Source organism: Stegodyphus dumicola, chromosome 7 (assembly GCF_044657685.1).
Source record: "Stegodyphus dumicola isolate Sdum_Otavi_A_Nest chromosome 7, ASM4465768v1".
In the NCBI taxonomy this organism is placed as follows: Eukaryota; Metazoa; Arthropoda; class Arachnida; order Araneae; family Eresidae; genus Stegodyphus; species Stegodyphus dumicola.
Genome location: NC_140774.1, coordinates 94,133,979 through 94,157,703, shown reverse-complemented (window position 1 = coordinate 94,157,703; position 23,725 = coordinate 94,133,979). Strand labels below are relative to the sequence as shown.

At 32.3% G+C, this 23,725-nt stretch overlaps 1 protein-coding gene across 3 annotated transcripts in view; it reads left to right on the top strand.

Moving 5' to 3' along the window:
- The window catches only part of LOC118193654 (uncharacterized), a 112,069-nt gene that overhangs the window by 67,697 nt on the left and 20,647 nt on the right, over positions 1–23,725 (top strand). For all 3 annotated transcript variants that reach the window (XM_085820602.1, XM_085820603.1, XM_085820604.1), the window contains exons 3-6: positions 10,222–10,299; positions 10,809–10,972; positions 23,083–23,160; positions 23,609–23,686. In XM_085820602.1, coding sequence (XP_085676728.1) covers positions 10,222–10,299; positions 10,809–10,972; positions 23,083–23,160; positions 23,609–23,686 — 398 coding nt within the window. The remainder of the gene's footprint in view (positions 1–10,221; positions 10,300–10,808; positions 10,973–23,082; positions 23,161–23,608; positions 23,687–23,725) is intronic.

Here is a 23,725-nt window from a genome sequence, read left to right as displayed (position 1 = left end):
TGTTGTGGGGTTCTCTTTTAAATCAGAGCATGAGAGCACGATCATGGCATTGTACATGCTTTTATTTAATAATAAGAAATATAAATAATAAAGATAAATTAAGTAAATATGAAGTTAACAGTATGCAGGAGTAAGTTAACAGTCCACCAGATTCGTATAATGATGCACAGACAGTCCTTTCACACAGAGTTCCTCCGGCGTTGATAGAATACATTAGTACACAGCTAGTTTTAAATAGTATGATCATCTAAAGGCATAACAGCTAAAGGTGAAAAATCAAAAGAAGACCGTCTGTCTTCTTCAACTCTCGAAGGCATGCGAGCCGTCTGCTCGCATCTCCTCTCACATCCACGTCTGGAAGCTATCTCTCGCTGTCTGGAATGATTCGCGCTGAGCTATGCTGATGACGTCAGCTGGTTCTTCGCTAAGTCGGCATCGGGCGTTGACGATTCCCACATAAATGCAATTAAAACACAATTTTCAGAATGCCTTGGGTGTATATCTTGCTATGCCAGTAGATATATCATAGTATCATCCTGTTTGTTAATTTGAAAGCTTAACTTTTTTTTTAATTTGTAAAGAATTGTTAGTATTTAATATTTCTTTTAACTCATCATTTGTTGTTTGTGCTATAGCAATAACTTCATAATCAATAGGAGTAATAATTTTAATTTTGTGAATGCAAGATAATGTGTCGGGAACAATATTATTGGTTCCTTTTCTGGTTTTGGTTTGGTTTATTTGATTATGGCAAAATATTCGTGGGCTATCTGCCTAAACAGCAGGATGCTTTTGTGGAGGACTTTCTAAGGGAAATGGCTCATATAAACGTTACACATGGGGAAAACCACAAGAAAGGCCATACAGCCTGCCTGTTCACAGGATTCAAATCTCGGACCAAACTCCCAGTGTTAAGCAACTTATTGGCTCGGCCACTGGTGGGCTGGTTCCTTTTATGTATGGAGTTGTAAACTGTGAAATAAAATCTAGTTGATAACTTTGGCGTGAAGAGCATTTGTCATCAGTAAACACTAAATTTGTGTTCCTCTAGCATGTATCTAAATTTCTAAATAGCTGCTTAGATTGCTAATAATTTTCTATTATAATCACCATATTTCGTCTCAGTCGTTGTGAGTTTCAAAGAAAAAAATGCTAGAGGTTTGTGTCTGTGGTTAGCAGCTTGGTTTAGAGATCCACCAGTAGCATAATCAGGTGAATTGACTTGAAGAATTGGAGGTGCATTTGGCTAAGGATATGTTAATAATGTAGCATTTGCTAACTGTTCAACATTTCCAAAAGCTTCACATATTTGAACAGATCAATGAATTTTCCATTTGTCGTTCCTTTTTGAACCTTCTATCACTGAGTAGCCCTTGGTTATGAGCTGCACATGGCAGATATCTGCAGTAAAAATTTAATAACCATAAAACTTTCTGAAGTCTTTAATAGTTTCTGCTTTTTTGAAGTTCAAAATTGCATCTACTTTTTCAGCTAAAGTTTAACTTCTGTTCTTGGTTATTCAAGGACCTAAGAATTCTATATCAGGAACCTCGAAAACACATTTTGAGGTATTTAAGTCCATATTTGTTAATTTTGTGTAAAATTTTGGAAATGTATTGTTTGTGGTGTGCTTTATTTTCTGAGAATACTAGAATCTCATCTAAATGTGGGTAACAAAACTTTGACTACTTTTTGAGCAACTGCAATTATCTTAATGTCTTGGATTTTGATTGTACTGTTTTCAAGACAAGTGTTCAACTTGCTTAATGAGATTTTCTATTTGTTTGATCATTAAGCTTAGTGTTGAAGATAACTGTGTATTTGATGCTACACAAATAGTTGGCTGTATGTTGTTTGGGAACTTTATCTGCTATTTTGTCTAGGCAAGTTAAGTCTGCATCAATCAGATCAAAACGTATGTGGTGCTCGTAGGATTAAAATGCATAAAGAAGGTCAACTGATTCCAATTAACATTTCATACTTACCTTCAAGTCTTCTAACCTGCCTAAAAACAACTAGTTTAAATCTTTGAATGGTTAAAATTTAAAGCTGGATACCTAAATTGCTCGATCAGGCCGTATATACCGAATCCATTGTGCTGCTTTCAGTGTCAGCACTTTGGACATGGAAAGACCTCCTGTCATGGTAGCCTTACATGTGCTTGATGTTCCATCATAGGCCATTACAGTGAAGGCTGCTTTGCTGCCCCCTCGTGTGTAAATTGCTAACGCCAGCACCTGGCATTTTCAAGATCATGTCCAAAATGGCAGAGAGAAAAACAAATTCAAGCCGTTACACAAAAAAATATCATTTGCTGAAACCAAAAGACTTGTTCTGTCTAATCAGCCAAGATCTAATACAGTTTATGCATCCACAACAAAATCATTCAAATCAATATCAACTTAAACTGCAATAACTGCTTAGAAAAAAGAACTAGCAATGAGAGAAGATCCTAGAAATCAAAATTCAGAGAAAATGGCCTGATGTTGAAAGTAGTATGCCATTGACTGCATCCAAAGGAAAACATAATGCTGAACAGGCTAAGCATAGAGATGTTATCGAAGAGAAAAGTAAGCAAAAATCCAGGACACCCTAGTGAAAGTTCTGTTGCAAGCATGAGTTCAGGATGTCCAGATGACTCGGATGAAATGGACGTTGAACAAAGGTTATCCCTTCCAAAACACCTTCTACCTCCACACACACACAAAAATAAAAAAGCGTAAAAACAAGCATCCACAATGGGTGCACTTGTTTCATGGAATTGCCTGATTCTGTCAAAATCTGGATAATATCAAAGATTTAATCAACGTCTCTCAACCTACATGCTTTTTACTTCAAGAAACCTTGTTAAAAAACAAGCAGATATGCTAAGATATGGACGTATAACCACCGTAAGAAAGGACAACCCATCTGGGAATCGTGTCTGTGGTGGTGTGGGTCTTATTGTCTCCCACAATCACCCATACAATGTACTCTCATTGACAACTTCAAGTTTTGTCCATTTAGATTAACTTACTCTCTTTGATTTCAGTGTGCAGTATTTATTTACTCTCAAATGAGCATGTTGATTAGCAAGAGTTGGATAGAATAATAGAGCAGCTCGCAGAACCTTTTCTGCTTATAGGTGACTTCAATGCACATAGTATCTTGTAGGGAAGTAGGGACATTAATTCAAGGGGCCGACTGATCAAACAATTAATGGAAAATCATTCTATTTATCTCCTTAATAATGGAGAATGCACCTACTTTCATCAACTAGAAAATTTCATGCAATTGATCTGGCTATTTGTTCTCCATTTCTACTGTAATTTTGCCAGGGTTCATACGGTACTTAAAAGTCCTTAAATTTTTTGGAATTGATTTTTTGTCCTTTAAAGTCCGTAATTTTGGCCCAAATGAGTAGAAGGTCCTTAATTTTAATCATCTGAATTTTGTGTCTGTTTTTACGACTGCCATTTTGAGTGTGAATTAGCATTTTGGAGGAATATTTTTGACAATTCACTGACGTATATGGTTATCTTTTGAATGGGTTCATGGGTTATAATATTTTTCTGTTTCTAATTTTTACTCGAGTTTCTAAGCCAGAAGTGAAACAAGCATTTCGAAATTCTTTTTTTGTAACAAAGAGCTCTTAAACAATTTTCGCTTTTGGGAATGTGAATTCTTTTATTAAACGGTTCTAAATTTGGCGATTTTAAGATCAATTTCTATAGAAAATTTTTAATTCCGAAATCTGAGAATTTTTTGTCGATTTTTTTAAAAGCATCATGGCATTGATAAATTTCATTAAAATAATGGTAATATATTGGAATTATATTTAAAAAATAACATTAAAATAAAACATTTTTATTTTTCGCTGTCATATTATAAAGTTTCATTTTGGCAACTTGTACAATATTTTGAATCTGAAAAACAAATAAGGTATAATGCTGTAAAGCATAATTTACGAAACAGCTTTTAGGAAAAGCACAGTTAGCTATGTAATTAATTAAAAGTCTTTTTAATTTTTTCGTAGTAAGCGTTTTTCCCGTGTAATTGTCTCAGAGTATTCAAAATTCTCAGAATATGCATCAATTTTCTCTATAAAATTAATTTTACACTTTTTCTCTCCCCTCCCTTTTTTTTCCCAAAATACTTCTGGCTTTTTGCTGTTACAGAATTGGTTGGGATAATTTTTCCTTAGTATTTTTGACATTGCAGCTTGGAAAATTTAGAAGGATTTGAAGGCAAGATTTATAGACCCACGATTCTAGAAGATTTGAGAAATATGTGACAAAATGAAAAATGTCTCCTTGGTATCAACGCGTAATGGATGTATTTTACAGAAAGTTTGTGATGAATTTCTTACGTTTTGGAGAACGTCTGGAAGAACAATGAAGACATAATATTTGAATGTTTTACTCCTTATACTAGAATCTTTTTTTTAACATGTTTATCTTCCCTTTATTTTCTCTACTTTTCACTAGACACAAGCATGGAAAATATCAAAAATGCTTCTAATCTTATCACTTGGGCAGGCATTATAGAAAGGGATTTTTTTATTAATAAAGAAATTGAAAACTTACAATTTAAAAGATCCATCTAATGTGTCTTAATGCATCATACGCAGAGCTTGCACTAGGCATTTTCCCATCTGATGCAATCTCTGTGGATCCTAAATTCGACTGCATAGTACCTTTCTAAATTCTGCTTCCAATGCCTGCTCTAAATTCTAAAAGTTTTGCCATTTCTAGATTTTGTTGTTTGGTGTGTCACTAAATTTTAAAAATTCTGCCACACCAGCTCTGTAACTGGCCTTTACGATATATATTTCATATTACTAAAGAAATTAAATTAGTCATTTTTTCTGTACATTCTAAATGCATATAGTGTTTTTTTGGAAAAACAGCAATCTGTAATTCAATCCAAAAATTATAAAATGAAAAGAAAATATGCTGAAGAAAGAAACTGAATACATAAAGAAAATTATTCTTCAAAGATATGTGCAGTTAATATTATGTAAATTACTCAATTGTTTATGATATCAGCCTTTACTATAATTTTCCATTTCTGTTTCCTCATATGATAGGGTTACTGAGCCAGATTAAATTAAATTGTATACTCTTTGACCACTAGTCCACATTTTTAGTTTGAATTTGACTGTTCTTGTTTAATTACATCACTGTGATTGACTTTGTTAGCATCAGAACATGCCTTTATGTTTGTTCTAAGTTCTTTTTAAATAAGAGGCTTATTTAAACTTTTGTCTGATATTGTAGTTACTTTCAGAAATAGTGATAATTTGCTTCACATCTGTCGGGGGTTTTGGACTATTTAACTTTTATCAGATCAAGTAAACCCTCATAGGTACATTGTTGACATGTTAGGACGCAGAAACTAGTGAGAGCATTGATTTGCATATTGAGGCAAATCTCTAATTATTGTTAGAAAAAATGCTTAAAGAGAAGGAAATTGGTATAAGCTAGCCAAAATGTCTGAGAAGGCTTCAAATTAAAATGATGGATAAATACTATTTTGTTGAGTGTTGTTACAAAATATTTATGTTTTGTAGCTATGAAAACATAAATGGTATAAATGTTTTGTAGCTTTTAATGCGTAATTATCCTAATATTGTTAAAGAATTAATGTCATAAATTACATGTATTTTAAATTGTGATATTTTATTAGATTTTGATTTTAATAGGGTTTTTTTAACAAATATTGTTAAAAAATAAAATTTAATAGTGGCCATAATGACTAAGGTTACCTATTTACCTAATTTAATTATTTATAACTAAAATAAACTCACAAGATAAAACACAAAAATGTAGAAATTCAAGTAATACTTATTCTTTGCATATAGTGAGAGTTAAAATGTTACAAAACAACTTATCACCTCTGGTGCTTGACTGGCTTATTGGAACCTGAAAGTATATTAACTGAGTTACAACCCCTGAAATTCTGTGCAAAGCTATGACACTAACTGCATAAAGTGTAGAGCCTGAATAACTTTGAACACTTGCTAACCGTGCCTAGATCAGGCCTTTTAGGTTTGCTTTAATCAGCAGGTCTCCATCTAGACAAGCAGCAGCGGTAATAATATTCAGTCTTTTGTTATGAATCATGCTGATTATGCTTACTTTATTTACTTCTCATTTTAACCTATACCATTTGACATAAAATCTACCTGCTATTTACTAAACCTTTAGACCAACAGTTCTAAACCTTTTGACATACGTGTAGCATCTAAACAAAAGTTGAATACCTTTAGTACCACTACTACAAAGTACTACTACCACAACCAATCTTGAACAAAGCTCAGATCGCATAAATTTACGAGTGTTAGAGAAAAAAATCAATGAGGATGTTGGGATTTTAATTTTTGAAATAAATAGTTAAAAATACTTTGCTTCTTTGTGTACCACCTATTTTTTTCTTGTATACCACCGGTTGAGAACCTCTGCTCTAGACTGATCAAGTATGTAACAAAATGAGACAAAAAAAAAAAAAAAATCAACATAAAGCTAACTATTAGTAAAATGTAAATGTCACTTATCTTCTTTCTAATATTTCCAACCTGTTATAAGTGTAAAATATTTAATGTTACTTGATAAACTGCTTGAAGTTTATTTTATTCTCAAACTTGTTAATAATTATGTTAATTCATGTTTAGTAATAATGCATACTTCTATTTAGGAATCTGTTTATTTTTTAGGATGATATTACAAAAGTGAAATTCAGGCATAGAATAATATTTTTAATTGAATTTATTCAGTTCCCATTTGCTCATAGGTCCTTAATTTTTTTCATTAATGGTCCTTAAAGGTCCTTAATTTCCGTGTGCAGAAATGTGTACCCTCTTTGCTCTTTCAGTGTAGGGGAGAATCTCTACAATAGTGACCATTTCCTGGTGATTGTAAATATTGCAGGAGAGTCGGTGATCTTAAGACAACCATGCTTACTTTACAATAAAGCTGATTGGAATCTTTTTGCAATCTTCTGCTGTGTTGACTGAAGAAATGATAAATGATGTGGAGATTGATGTGGCAGTAAAAAGGTTCCCTAAATCGTGGTGGAACTATGATTGTCATAGAACTTCAAAGGAGCAAAAGAAAGCTTCACGTATCTTTCGTTGATATCCAACACTGGCAAATCTTCTGACCTTTAAAAAAGCTAAGGTGAATTCAAGAAGTCGTCAGAAAAAACCATGGGCTGCCAACCTGTTTACTATTACATCTTCAATGTCTAGCAAACAGGTTTGGAAAGGAAACACAAAGCCTCTGGACTGTATAACGATTATTCCTTTTCTTCTCTAGAAAAAAGATGGAAAGGTGGGAAGCACTAGAGAAGAAATAGCTGATGCTTTAGGTGAAACGTTTGCTGCTGTATCTGGCAGTAGCATTTAATAAAAAGTGTTTCTCTCTTCAAAGATGCACTTGGATAGGACTCATATTGACTTTTCCCATCCTAATGCAGAATCTTATAGTAAAGATCTTACCATGTTAGAATTAAAAAGTCTAATATCTCAGACTAGTAGAACTTGTCCTGGTCCTGATGGTGTAAGTTATTTGATGATAGAGCATCTGCCGTATGAATCTCTAGTAGTCCTTCTAGCTCCTAATAATAGGGGTATGGAAGGAACAAACTTTTCCAACTGCTTTGGTGCAGTACTTTTGTAATCCCTATTGCAAACCCCGGCAAGAACCCAAAAAGTCCTTTAAATTATTGTCCTAGCTGCCTTTGTAGGATCATGGAAAAAATAGTAAATCACCATCTCACTTACTATCTGGAGAAAAACCATTGCCTATCGCCATACCAAAATGGCTTCTGTAAGAGAAGATATTCATTTGACAATGCCCTGTTCTTAGAAACCACAATGCATTTGTGAAAACCACAATGCATTTGCAAGTATGCAATGCATTTGTGAAAATAAGTCACGTGGTTTCTATCTTCTTTGACATGGAAAAGGCGTATGATAGAACTTGGTGACATGGAATTCTTCATGGCCTGTACCTTTATAGTGCTGAACTGCGATTTAATTTACCTACCTTCATTCAAAACTTTCTGAGACTTGTACTTTCCAAGTTGAGATTGGATCATTGCTATCTCGTGTATTTGTACAACAAGAAGGTGTACCCCAGGGTTTAGTACTCAATGTCACTCCTTTCAGCCTAAAAATAAATTTTATTTTAAGAGAACTTACCACTTCTGGTACCTCGTTACAGCTGGATAACTGCGGCCTGTTGTGGAATTTACACGGGAATTTCTTATCTTTCTGTGGTCTGCCGTAAATGTTTCAAATCCATTTCAAGAAGCAAATGCCTTAAGTTTTAAATCTTTTCCTTTAACCCTTTGATGCGCACGATATTATTTTTATAATTTTTTAAACTAAAAACTCTAGAAATTGAATATTAGGATCCTAGGGACAAATAATATATGAATTTTTAAAAAATCTACTCTTGCCCATTGTTCTGTGGGTGGTGGTCGCACTGTGAAACCACTGCATGTCTAGGACTTTGAAACTTACCTTTCTCCGGGTGCATTTCCAATAAATGATGAAATTTAAGAATTTGAAAAAATGTATGTAGGAATTGCATAATATATAATTTTTTACATTATTTTACAAAGTAAATCGTCAGAAAAAATTAAAAAATAAACATTTATATAATTTTTCTATAGCAGTGAAAATATGAATACCTACATAATATGGATGTTTGGCTAAATGGATTAAAAAAACTCAGTAAAATAAGGATAAAAAAAGACTCTGTGTTGTTTTTTTTAATTTAAAAGAACAAATATTTTTTGTGACACTGTTCAAAGCATGTTTTATTTTTTTGGTACTTGCATAGACCCACGTTGCACCTTTCGCACATGTATCTTCTTCTATGAGGTTTCTTCCTTGTGCTACAAAATGACACTGCCTTCATCTAAATTTCACTGGTATATGTCCAGCGTTATTTAGTTTCTTTTCATCTGGCACATGAAATTTGTGGTTTTTTTATGTTAATGGGTGGGTGGGATGCTTGGTCTTTTTGGCTTTGGTAAGGATCATTCATACTTATTTTATTCGTATTTTGTCCCAAAATATTCAGAAAATATTTTTAATTTAAATAAAACTTTACACTATTTCTATTTTTAATTATAGCAGAGTATATTTACATTAAATTTAAACCACAGGAAATAATTTATAAAACCACAATAATAGCTTGGGGAGCAAGCATGTTGAGGTCAGAGAAAAGTCTCTGAAAAAGAAAGACTTTTTACTGGGCAGGTGCAGGTATTGTTTAGTAATAAAATAACTCTGTGGTTTCAAAACCCCTTATTTATATCCATGTAAAAATAAACATTCCTATTTGAGAAGCAAGCAAATGGCATTGTGAAGAGCAGTGGTTTCAAGGTGCAACCACTGAGCCTCTAGAGCATTGTGGCACAATGCTCTAGCAGTGCAATGGTCGCGCCCTGAAACCACAAAGCAAATGCCATACATATAAAGGGCATTTTTATTTATGCAATTTAATTATTGCTATTTTTTTATTGTTTATGATAGAAATCATGATGTGCGATGAACAACTTTTGAAATTTAAAGTTGTTAATACTAATAAAAGGAAGTTATTTTGTCTCATTGAAAATGAATTTTAAAAGGCATCTGATTTGAAGTACTAAGACCTAAAGCATGTATGATTCTGCAGTCATTTTGTGTTATTTAGAGATAAAAGATCAGTAATCAATTGATTTTCACTGAAAAATTTGGAAGGAAGAGGAGAAAAAAATTTGAAAATTGGTGGTTTCAGGGCACACGTCAAATGGTTAACCCTTTGAGCAGCATGACTCTGGTCATGAGAATTTTTATCACTTGATACATTATTGGCTGATAACTTAAGATATTTTGTTTTCTTACTTTCTTTAATAATGTAAAGGTAATCTTAATGTATGTAAGTTTATGCAAATAGAGACTAAAATAAGTAATTATCTAAATTCAGGTAATAAATGCTGCATAAATACAGGTCTTCATGACAAATCCAAAAACCCGTGCCGCTCAGAGGGATAATCAGCTCTCTCTCTTTTTTTTTTTCTTTTTTAAGGTGGGGGATACTTTTATCGTTTTCAACTTGAGAATTAAGTTGTGTTAGGAACATACATCAGTAATTTTAATTACTAGCATTTACCAATTTATTATTACTGTCGGTATTTAATGAAAAAAAATTTATGAAATGTTTCTTATTTGTGATACCTTATTTCCAGTCACTGTGTAATTTGTGGAAAAAAGCAGTCAAATGCTTCTCTTAGAAGATTCTTTGCATTTCCAAAAGATCCTGTTTTGTAAGTATGCATATAAATTAGTATATAAGAAATATTGCTGCTAAAATTATATTTTCTGTTAACTTCTTAAAATTTGTAATTTTCGAAGATAATTATCATAGTGTCTGTTTTAGAGGTAAAAATTAGGTTTTGCAAACAAAAGTTTCAAACATTAGATTTTATTATTATTCTCACTATAAATATATTCATATGAGATTAGCAGAACTTTATTTAAAATTAATGAAATCCATCACAGGGTAGATTTAATATTAACTTTTGAAATGATAAAAAGCCAGTTATTCAACTACTTCATTTTTATATAAGACTGGATTCTTGCATAATAATTGGTAAAATGTATTTAACACTCTTTCCATTTATTTATTTGATTCATTTAAACTGTGTTCATCCTCCTATTTAACAATATAAAAATATTTATTTTGTACTTTATGGAATTATTAAGAACACAAATTTCAGCTTTCTCAGACAGCTTTAATTTTTTTTTTTTTTTTTTTTTTTTTTTTTTTTTGTAGGTGCAAGAAGTGGGTCACTGAATCCAATAAGCGATTTCTTAAAAGTAAATCTGTCCAGGAGTTAAATGCCAGGTATAAAGTTTGCTCCGATCATTTTGAAGAAAGTGATTATGCATCAGGCATGCTATATTTGAAATCCCAAGCTTATCCTAAAATTTCATCTTGTAAGTTCTAACCTTTATCATATCATATATATTTTTCAAGTGTACACTTGGATTTCTATTCATTTTCAGAATTTTATTGAATGGCATCCTCTTTGTTTTTAAAATTTTGGATATAAAATTAAAATGGCTACTGTGTATTTCTGAATATAAGCTAATATGTGTATTAAATGAGTGTGCATTTTTTCTTCAAAAATTCACCCAAAATTCAAAATCTGTGTATCAGCTGCAAAAAAAGAAGGAATCTTTTTCGCATTCAAACATATTGTGATGAGGGTGAACGTGTAAAAAGGGTGGAATGTTTTCCAATTAAATCATTGTAAAGTAAAATGCTAAATGCCAATGACAGTAGTTTTTAACTCTTGTAACACTTTCTGAAAGTAGCTCATTTCCCCTATTCATTGTTTTCTTGTATGTGATCTGTGCCAGTCTTACTTTCTGTACCATTTTATTTTTGTCTCAATGCTGCACAGGAAGAGAAATTCTTATATTGCATATTTTAAACTACAGATGATCGTATTTGCTGATAATTCTAACAACAGTGAGGTTTCACGGTATTTCACTTAAGTAAAAAATTTTGAGAGTTGAGGAAAAATCATATCTAATTAGCAGAAATGCCAAAATCTAAAAAGGTAGTAGGTACATTTTTGCTTTCCATTAGGCAGGCCCAAATTTCACCAACATCAGATTTTACATTTTGACGATTAAACAATTCCAAAAATAAAACAACTCATTTTCACAAAACAAGAATTCATCCAAAACATGTAATTTAAAAAGAAATATATGCCAAAGATATAAAAAAGTGCTATGTTTGACAATTTACCCCTTGCACCCGGCTAACAGTAAAATGTCTTATGATTTGTATGAGATAAGCAAATCCATATACAGTACAAAGTCTGAGATCAGGACATCCAAAATGATCTAAAATCTAAACCTCAAAGCCAACAACAACATTTTTTTCCCCTTAGGAACTTTTCTTTTTGGTATGCATGTGCGTTTGATCCCCCCCCTCCCCACACACAATAAAACATATGGAGAATTTTGATTCTTAATTTCACTTCAGTACTAAATAAAATGCCTCACTGATGAAGAAACAACCATTTTAGCATAAATTTGTGTGATCAATAATATGGCTCTATAGCTGCATATCTGCTTGCCATGCATCAAACCGAAACATTCAACATAGAAACATCATTGATTTTAACCTACTACTATTTTATATCCCTAACATCAACCTGGCGAATCATTATTTATTATACACACTTTTGCAAAAAAAAAAAAAAAAAAAATCAAAGCAGCAGGAAGGAAGTAGTTGTTTTTGATGAAATTGAATATGTGTATAGCTCATACACAAATAATAAAATGATTTAAAAATCAAGGTCATAATGCCTGTTCACGGCTCACAATCGCCCATTGAGTGTTCAAATTAGTAGTTGGTCAAAATGTCCCTGGCAGCAATGCATGCTTGAATTCGTTGAGGCAAGGAGTGGTAGAGGTTCTTAATGTCATCCTACGACACATTCTACCAGCCATCCATCAGTTGTTGCTCCAGATCTGCAATATTTTGTGGTGCCCGAATCTGGCAGCCTACTATGTCCCAAACATGCTCGAATGGTGAAGGATCTGGTGACCTTGCTGGCCAAGAAAGAGTATGAACCACATGGAGACAGTCCAGAGATATGCGAGCGGTACGTGGCCTGGCATTATCTTGTTCGAAAATGGCCCCAGGATGACATGCCATGAAGGATAATGAATCCGGCCGTAGGATGGTATCAACATATCGTTGAGCTGTTAAGATGTACAGAGGATGACTTGCTGTTGTAATAAATAGTGCCCCACACCATCACACCAGAGGTTATGGCTGTATGCCTGTAAAACAAAGGCTGTTTGGGACCTCTGGCCCTGTCCTTTTCAGACATGAACAAGGTGGTCGTCTGCTTCAAGAGTGAAGTGGGATTCATCGCTGAACACTATACGATGCCATGATGATCGGCTGTGACACCACTCCAGATCACTCTGCCAATGTTATGGGGTCAAAGACAAACATCTTAAAGGCCTCTGTGAGTGTAACCGTGCCTCAGACAAGCGCCTTGAGATGGTGGACAGTACCGGAGGACATATAGACATGGCTGTAGTGCATTGAATAGTCGACAATGATACCGTTGGGGCATTTCGATCCTCGCGAACAATCATCCTATCTTGCCTTGCATTTGTGCTCCCTTGGCCTTCCAGAGACTTCATTTTGTCGGCAGTTTCCTTGAAGCAACCATTGCTGCCTGTCTGGCTGCCTATTGCTCGGTATGACCACCCAGCTTCACGCAACACTACAATGCGACCACGTTCGAAGTTGTTTAGTTGTCTGTAAGGTCTAAGATATCATCATAATGGAATCTTTAGTTGCTTCTTTACGGAATTACAATGGCAGCAACAAAAAAAGGATAAATTTTATGCCTCTGTTACTGGTTTTATACTTTGCAAATCGCGCACTAGAAATACATGCTATGATCATAATTCCTGTTCATTTGCCTTGAAAGTTTGATCATTTGCATGTTCGATCAAGGTGTTTTTGCATACAAATTTCGTCACAGTCGCAAAAGTAGTTCTTGGTGCTTCAATTTTTTTTTTTTTTTTTTCCAAAAGATTGTATTTTACTTTCAGCACCACATGTTTATCAGCACATAACAACATGAGTAATGACTCATGCAGTGATGCTTAAGCATTTTTTTATACTAATAATTGAATAACAAAGAGTACAGTAACATTTATGTTGACATTATGTTTGGCAATGATTACGGATTTAAATGCACTAAGAAATGATGACGAGGAAAAATTTAACAAAAATTTCTTCTCATATGCTAGAACTAGATTTTGTTGATGATAATCATAGGCCAAAAGATTACATTTAGTGCTATTTAAAAATAATTGATTTGTTATTCACATAAACCCAGAACCATCGGTAGTATTTAGATAAAACAAACTTTTTGGAATTTAGAGAAGCACTGAGCAACAAAATTAAGGGATGACAAAATTTTTAGAATTTAGGGAAGGCACTGGGATCCAAAATTTAGAACTTAGAAGGATACTTGGTAGCAGAATTTAGGACCCGCAGAGACTGCGTCAGGTGATAAGTTATCTAATGCCGCCCCTCGATAAGCCTTAAATATATGTGGGATTTTATTTATTCAGGATTCAGATAAGCCTTAAGCATGTGCAAGAAATAAACATAAGTATAATAAATAACTATTACAATTCAGGTTTAGTTGTCTCAGTGCATAGATAGAAGCAAGACAAAAGTAACAGAACAACTTGTGTTTCATCGCCAATCTCATGATACATAGCCAGTAATGTTTAGTGGACGCTATTAAGCTTGGCAAAAATTATACTTTACTGGTTCCAAAAAATTTCAGTTAATATAGCATATTGCACTGTTCTTTAACTTTCTGGTTTGATCCAGTTTATTATTTTTTGCAGGCTGTTATTATTAATGTTATTAATTTTATGAAAATTAAAGTTTGAACTTTCGATTTTGTCGAAAAGAGTTTCTGATTCTGAAGCTGCCACAGTATCTACAAAGCAAAAGCATGTTTTGATGTCCATTAAACAAAATGTGGAATTGCTGCAAAAATATGGTTTAAAGGTATATCCCGTTGACTTAATGTTCTATTTTTGGTTTTTACTTAGAGGCCAATTGGCAATAAACTAACGTGGTTGTTGATGACATAGTATCTGCGGATTGGCTATGGTTTAATTATACGCTGGAATAGTAGAACACAAGAGGACTTGCTGGCTTTTCTTTTCTCTTTGGTTTTAATGCAAATGGCTACTGCTGCAGCCTAGTTGTTTTAATTTTTAAGTTATAAAATAAATATTAGTTTTTTTTTTTTAATTTTTCCCCCTTTTGAAGTAAAAAGAAAGTATTGTAATGGCGAAAAATTTCGGGTATCATATTTCAACAAAAATATTGATTTTGACCGCTATGCAATGCAATTTAATGATGTTTTTGCTTGACATCCACAAATAAGGACAGAATAAAGGACTCTTTTTCCCCAAAAAATTACAAAACTGATTTAAAATGAATTCTGAAAAAAATTATTCGTGGTGTCTATACGTACGTACCTCACATAACTCAAAAACACGTAGCTTCAGAATGTTCAAATTTTGTATGTAGGACTGCTATAACATGTAGATGTGCATCTCGTATTTTAGTTGCAATCAGCCACACCAAAAGAATATGTATATAGTTATATATATATATATATCTACTGTGTTACTTGGCTCAGCGAGCTCAGTTTCTTTACTCTTATATGTTTGTAAATTGTGCATTTTTTGCTTTAAAAATGATTGAATTATGTTGTTCTTATGTTCCGGTTAGGGTTTTTATACCTTTAGTAAATCTTCATGCAATATTTTTTGAGTTATCAACAATTTAAAAGTTGTTTAAGTGCAGCTAAAGCCTAATGAATTTTGCGAAGGTGGACATGCTTTTTTACATTTTAGACTTGGAAAAATAGCGGATTTGTTGCCAATTTAGAGAAACTAAGCTTCGCAACAACAAGGATAACGCCTTTTTTTATTATTGCGAATTAAACCATGCTTAATCCATTCTGGAATTTATTCGAGGAAATAAGTGTATCAGATTAAACATATTCAGACTTCGTAATTTTTTATATAGGTATTTCGAGTTTTTATGTATTTTTGCCTTGTTGGGAAGTGAGAACTGAATTAATTGAGTGAGAAATACTGAATCGTCTGTGAAAAGCTGTTTCTTTTTTGATTTGTTTGCTTAATTTCTTTTATACATCGTTCTAGATTTATTATAGCATTTGAATAGGACCTGTGGCAACGATTAGATAATTCTTTAGATGACATAATTTTTTTTTGCATTCTGAGTTATAAAATTAATGAGAAGTAACGCTGTTAAGTGAACCTATGTCCAGAGTGTCACTATGGTAAACAAATATAGTGAATTTTAAAATGTGCATTTATTCTATTATGGTTTTTGCGCTATCGACGAAGTAGATTTAATTCAATCCAATAAGTTTAAATGAGATGCAAGAAAAAATGCATATAATTTATTCTGTGCAAGGAAATTATGTGGTGTACATATCGTATTTTTTTTTTTATTTAAACAAGGCAAATTATGTTTTTGATACAAGCCCATTGCCAACAGGTTATGGTTCTATTTCAAATTAGTATTTAAGAAATGTGAGGGAAGAGGGCTGTTATCTATGAAAAGAAGCTGACCTGTTGTAGAAGTTTGTTCAAATGGTTTTGCTTACACATAACTTAAGATGTCATTACTACCAGAAGGGTTTGAACTGTTGAACCATGACAACTGGGACTGATGGAATGTCGATATCAAGATGCTGTTGTTTGACAGAAATGGTTGGAGCTTCATAGAAGGTAAAGAAGAAGAATTTGGATAAAAGTGCAATAGGATGTTACAAGCTGAATTTCACTTTGAGAGAAAATAGAATTTTCACTGTGTTATCGAATTAAAACTAAGTTCAGGACATTGATACAAGAATGTTCAAGTGGTAAATAAGCATGGGGAGGGGGGTTCCACAGAAGCAATTTGAACCAAAAACAAGAACAAGAATAATCCAGCTTCTGAATGAATTTCTCAGCATTAGATAAGAACTGGATTAAGAAATCGGGCTATTCATCACGAGCATAAAAATGATTGCGAAGAAGCTGGACACAACTTAGCAAATCTTTTTTAAATGATTTCAGGCAATTGGGAGGTTACCCCAGGAATATTCCGGGATTATACAGTTGATTGTAGGTGGAAGGATAAGAATTTTACGTTGGAAAGAATTGCTGAAGAACTGGTAAGAGACGAAAGTCTACTTTGCCAGGTACAGGCGGATTTAGAAGACAGCAAGGTAAGCGTATTTAATACTATTAGCACAAATGCCGGAAAAAGTAAAAATAAATCTAAGAAAAAAGTGGGGAATATGAAGATTGAACCTTCTTATAGATGTTATAAAATGGACACTCAATTGCTCAGTGTAAAGGAAACATAATTAAAAATCAGAAGTTTAAAATAGACAATAAAAATGGCCAGATTAAAGATAAAGTTAAGATGAAGATTTAATGTTAGTAGGAAATTACATGTTAACTACAGATAAAGGAGGTAACGCAGATAAATTTAATTGGGTTATACATGCAGCAGCTACAACTAATTTCTGTAATAACAAAAATTTAGTGATAAAATTTGAGGAAATAAATGATGTTCACTGCTAAAAAAAATGGGACAGTGCTGTATCTCCCGTTCTACTGGGCTGATTGACAAAATTCAAACTATGTTTTTCATGTCTCGAAAGCACGATTTAGGATATATATTAGATTTATGTATAGCACTACTCTAACATAGGTATTTTTATACCTACGTTTCTGTATAGACACAAAATTGGACTTTTTCTGAAATAACATACCAATTTTTTCCCATATTTCGATTCAACAACTCAAATTATGCCAGAATGCCAAGTTTTGTAAAAATCGTACGAGTAGTTTTTAAAATTTTAGCTCCTCAATGTTAATTGAATTTGGCAAATATTTATTAATATCTCTTTTTTTTATTAAACTTTTTTGATTTTTCCTTTCACATTTCAAAATTTAGATTCATTCCAAATAAAATTTACCCATTTTTTGTGTTTTATTTTTTAAATTTCTATTTTTAAATAATTTTTATAAATTTTTTGAAAAACATTTTAAATAATAACCTATAAAATTTTTACCATCATCTTAAAGTAGGTGTATTTCTAAGCATACCTGCAAAAAAATTAGACTTTTTTATTCAAAATTTTGTAAGATATACACAAATTTACATATTTTCGCATTTTGAAATTTGGTCTCTCTCTCTCTCTCTCTTTTTTTTTTTTTTTTTTTTTAAGCGATAATAACGCTAAATGTGGTTTATGGATTATTGTTACAGTGAATTGCCACAGCTATTTTTAATCTTAAATTTCAAATGAATTAAATAAATTTAAGAAGTTTTTAAACATAAAAAATCAACTCGTATTTTATCCTAAAATGTATTTTTATGCGTAGTGTATTTTCATTATATCCTTAAAATTCTAATTTAGAATGTAATTGTCAAGAACTGAATTCTAATCATCAGTAATATAATAAGTAATTTTTACAGTTATTAATAAATCCTTCTTATAAAGTAATTGCAAATATTTCCAAAAACATTCTGTCTTAATGCAAATATTTCTAATTTTATATTAATCAAGATTGCACATGATATTATTTATTTGTACTTCAATTCTTTCCATCAGCTGTAATAGAAGTTACAAATCAATTGTATTTAATTAAGGAATGCCCATCTAAGTTTAGAAACAGCGTACTGTAACAGCAATTCAATTATTGGCGCCGTATCTTTCATGTTACTCCCGATTGGCAACTATATGATTTTTAATGAGTATTCGGGTTTTGCTAGTGACTTCACTTGGAAATCGCGCTTAAACTAGGTTAGTTTGTTATTTGAACAGAGAAAGAACATGAGAGCTATTTGATTAAGATGCTTTCATAGAGAACCTTTGTAAAGAGAACCTAGAAAACTACGAAAACCAACTATGCAGCCTGGGTTAGACTTCGCAACAAGCAATTAGTATTTAACAATCTTCAAATGCTAGGCAACTGGTGAGGCTTCAATTTATTTGTAAATATTTAAAATATTGTTGTATTCTTAGACACAAAAAGCAGAATTTAAGTTTTGTTAACTCGTTAGTAAAGTACCAAGCTGTAGTGCAAATGAATATTTAATTTCTTTTGCAATAATTGTATTCACTTAATGTTCTTGGAATTTGAGCTAAAGAAGGAATGTTCTCAGAAGATTAAAGAAGTGTTTAAATCCAGTGATATTAGGTTTGTCTTACAAGCTAAGGATCAAAACGATTCTGCAATTGCCTGAGTAGTTGACTTGTAAATGGCTGTGAATTAAGCAGATGACTTTTTATCTTACGTTATTCAGTCAGGAAATGTATTCCAAATGTTTTGTATTGCATGACAATGCATCTTTTCATTATTCAATAACCAATCGAAGAACCGCTTGTGTTCCAAAAATAAGTATGTGTACTCAATCATCCTGCATGTTCTTCAAATTTGTCTTCTTGTGATTTTTTTTTTTTTTTTTTTTTCTTTTCCAAAAACTAAAGTTGCCTCTCAAAGGAAAGTTTTTTGACATTGAAGAGACAAAAGAAGTATGACATCTACTTTTAGAAGCATGTCAAAAAAAATCTCTACAAGCCTTCTTTTCCATTACATGTTGTGCATTCAGACAAAAAGTTGCATCGGCGTAAATTCTATAATTGATTTTTATTACACTCTGATTACTTTATTAACATACAGTGAATATATACTAAACCTTTTACTTCAGCTTCAGTAATTTGGAATTGTTGTCGGAATGACTTAGAAGCTAAGTCAAATTGAATATTTTGATAATCCAATAAATTCAGGGTCGAAGTTTCAATGTTTTATTTTCGGAGGGAGGGGAAATTTTTTCAGTTTTAGTCCATTATCCTAAGTATATTTGCTTCGATTCTTTATTTTTTCCATAAAAGCAAAAATCTTACATATGGTATACATATAATGCATAGCTTCAAATTAAAATTTAATAATATACAGGGTGGTTATAATTAAAGTTCCACTTTGAAACAGTCATAAAAGGAAAACTACTGGATCAAATGTTATCAAACTTGGTAACCGTGTAAAGGAGGCCATGGGAATTTATTTTCCGTGAAAAAAAAAGTTCGAAACCTCATCACCAGGGGGGAAATGGCGCTGTATGCAATATTGTGAAATGAAATATGGGTCGGAATCTAACTTAACCTTTTGTTACACAGGTTTAATATGTTGTATATCCTTAAGAAACTTTGAAGTAAGCAAATTACCATTTAAAGGCGTTAAATTCAATAAAAGTCGAATCCGCCATCCGTGTAAGGGAGAAATTCGTCCGTGAAAACAATGAATTAGCAATTAGAAAATGTGAGATCGCAAATCACTCGCACAAGTGCATACAATCTGGAGATCGTTTTCTTACAGATTGCTAATTTATAATTTTTGAAGCCTGAATTTGGCCCCAAAACATGAAGATACTGATTCAAAACGCTTTTAATCGATTTGGGCCAAAGCAATCCTTCATGTTATCTACCTAGTTTCATTGCATTCTCTTCTGCATAGCTATTTCCACACCAAACGGTGTGGAATGAGTTAGTTTCATAACTGAACCATTTTTCTCTAAAGAGCAGTTGACAGCTAGACCACTGTGATTGCAGCTCGCTTAGAGTCAATGTTAAAATGTTTCGTGATACATGAACTGCAGTAACGGAGCATTTTAGATACTACGATTTTTATGTAAGGCTGGGCCCCGCCTCACATGTGTCGCACAGTTACTTAGGCAACATTTCCCGAATGAACGTCTTATAGGCCGACACTTCCCCTCTTCCCACCAGACCTCAACCTCTGTGACTTTTGGCTATAGGGTTATCTCAAAAGCACTGTTTATGATGATAATCTAAACAATTTGACAGAAATGAGAAATGTGATACAACCGACATGTCCGCAATATTCCTCCTGATATGCTAAGAGCTTCTGTTGAGAATGCAGTAACAGGTTTTAACTTGCTTTAAAAAATGCTGGCCGCTATATTAAACATGCTTTGTAACACGTTTCGGAAACGATTAAACTCATTTAAAACCAATGCTTTCATGTCTTATTTCATTTAACAATATTGCATACAGCGCCATTTTTCCCCTGGTGGTGAGTTTTTAAACTCTTTTTTTTCCCGCGGCAAATAAATTGCAATAACCTCCTTTACACGATTCCCAAGTTTAATAACATTTGGTCCGGTAGTTTTCCTTTTATGACCATTTCAAAGTGGAACTTTAATTATAACCACCATGTAAATTAAACTTTAAAAGTTTGACAGTTTGGTTCAAGTCCCAGCTTTAAAAATATAAATATAAATATAAATTTTTATATTAATTCTCTTAGAAAGAATGTTTTAAGATGCTAATTTTTCTTTCGCATTGTAGATTGTATAAAAAAAAACATGATCTTTAATATGATTTAGATTGTTTCAGCCGATATAAGAATCGGGTCACTCGGTGGTACAGAATAAACATTGCTGGACTGTTTTATTTCTTTATCATTTAGCAAAAAATCTTTTAATTAAAATATTTATCCTTTGCACTTCACTTTAAACTTGATTTATAGTTAAAATGACCAAAAAATGAAAAGCTGTTTTCAGCTAAAACGCAATTCATGTAATTGATATTTTAAAAAATTGACAAGAATGCAAAATTTATGGAAGTCTAGCAATCGAAAAATCTTAATTTTTTTGTGTGAACACTGAAAATAACTGTGGAAGGAAAGAAGAAAATTAGGGAGAAAAGTAAACAAAAATTTTCAGGGAAATTTGGCTGGTGATACCAAGATGTTTAAAAAAGTTGGACGCTTTTCTATGTACTTTCAGGATACATCAAAGAATTTAGTGTTCAAAGAGAAAACACTTGGACGTGTACACCAGCAAATACCATCAATTGAGCATGTGTTAACAGGAAAGACAAAAACGATATAATTGCAGATTAAAGTGAAGAGTAACTGGTTTTAGACTATATGGTTGTCTAAATTTAAATTACGTTATAGAACATCATATCGTATCATAAACGGAGAATCCCATGATTCCTCAGTCGAATTATTTGAAGATTCAGGAGTTTATCCAGTGATGTATGTGAATGTCACCTAAAGACGTTTTTTCCCCCCCCCCCTTCTAATGAAACTGCAGCTGAGCGGTAAAGTCGTTGAACAGTGGTAGTTCAGTCCAAGGTTTGAATCCCGTGAATGGGAAAAAAAGTGACTTTGAACATTTAAAGGAGTAAAAATTTTCCCATTGTGTATCATGAAAATAAAAGAGCATGGATGACACTTGCGTTAATAAATGATTGGTTTGAAAATCAGTTCATACCCGAGCCTCGGCAATATTTGAATTCGGTTGGTTTACCTGATGACACAAAAATTGTCCTGATTGTAGACAACTGTTTGGCTGATACTTCACTTAAAGTTTTAGTGAATGGTAATGTATCTGTATTATTTTTTCCTCCAAATTGTACATCTATCATTTAGCCTATTTATATCGGAATAGTGTGCACACTGAAATGCAAATGTAAAGTAGCAATTTAAAACAAATGTTAAATTTCTTGAATAATGGCAAAACTATTCATGAATTTTTGAAATATTTTAGCATAAGATCACAAGCATTGGAGTTGTGATTGGAGCATCACAAGTCTTAGAAGGATGTGTCTCCAGATACTTTAAAAAATGCTTGGCATAATTTTATGGCCAGCTACCATATTTCATGATGAGGATGATGAAGATGATAGCCGGGAATAAAGGTTTTCGGATACCGCAAACCAAAGATGGAATTTTCCAATTAATGGATTTTGTAAAGAAATTTGGAGAAGTGGTATTAAATGAAGATGATATAACAAAAGTTTTTCTTTGCGATGACAATACTGCAATTATCAATTAATTAAAGGACAGCAAAATCTGTAGTATGTTTCTAGATCTAGAAAATACTGCTACTGATAGTGAAGAAAGTGACAGAGAGGTTATTGAAAATAGAAAAATTTTGATTGACAAGTTAGTCGGAATTCTCGACACAGCAATTACAGGACTTGAACAAGAAATTATGTCTGCCTGTAGAATTAAAGAGAAAGTATTAGCTCAAAAAACGAAGCAACATAGACAACTTACATTGAAAGAAATGTTTAATAAAGTAAACAAATATTACGCTTTTTTTTTTCTGAATTTTGATACCCTTTAGATCATAAGCGCTTCATTATTTCATAAACTGCGATTTAATATTTTTAATTTTATAATTTCTACGTGATATTATACTAGGTTTAAACGGAAAGGTGGACTGTTCGGTTATTTAAACTAATGATCTGATATCCGGAAAAACCCAAATCCAGAAGAGTCCGGATCAAATTTTGTACTGTGTAAGCTGACTTTCTTAGTTTAACTTCAGAAAAAGTTTTCCAAAAATTCTGGGCTATACACAGAAAAGTATGGTACATATGAATCATTTGTTTAACTTCTTTTTACAGGTAATGATAAGTCATCAAAAGGAATTGAAGATAATCTTCCAAAACAAGAAATTGATAAGAAATCTGCTCAGCCTGGATGTAAGTTTAAAAAATTAAGAAATTTTGTTTTTTAAAATTAAATTTTAAAAAAATTTAAGAAAATTTGTAAATTAAAGAGAAAGTATTAGCACAAAAAACGAAGTAACATAGACAACTTACATTGATAGAAATGTTTAATAAAGTAAACCAACAAATATTAAGCTTTTTTTTTCCTGAATTTTGATATCCTTTAGATCATAAGTGCTTCATTATTTCATAAATTGTGATTTCATATTTTTAATTTTATAATTTCTATGTGACATCATACTAGGTTTAAACTAATGAACTGATATCTGGGAAAACCCAAATCCAGAAGAGTCCGGATCAAATTTTGTACTGTATAAGCTGACTTTCTTAATTTAAATTCAGAAAAAGTTTTCCAAAAGTTCTGGGCTATACACAGAAATGTATGGTATGTATGAATCATTTGTTTAACTTCTTTTTACAGGTAATGATAAGTCATCAAAAGGAATTGAAGATAATCTTCCAAAACAAGAAATTGATAAGAAATCTGCTCAGCCTGCATGTGAGTTTAAAAAATTAAGAAAATTTGTTTTTAAATATC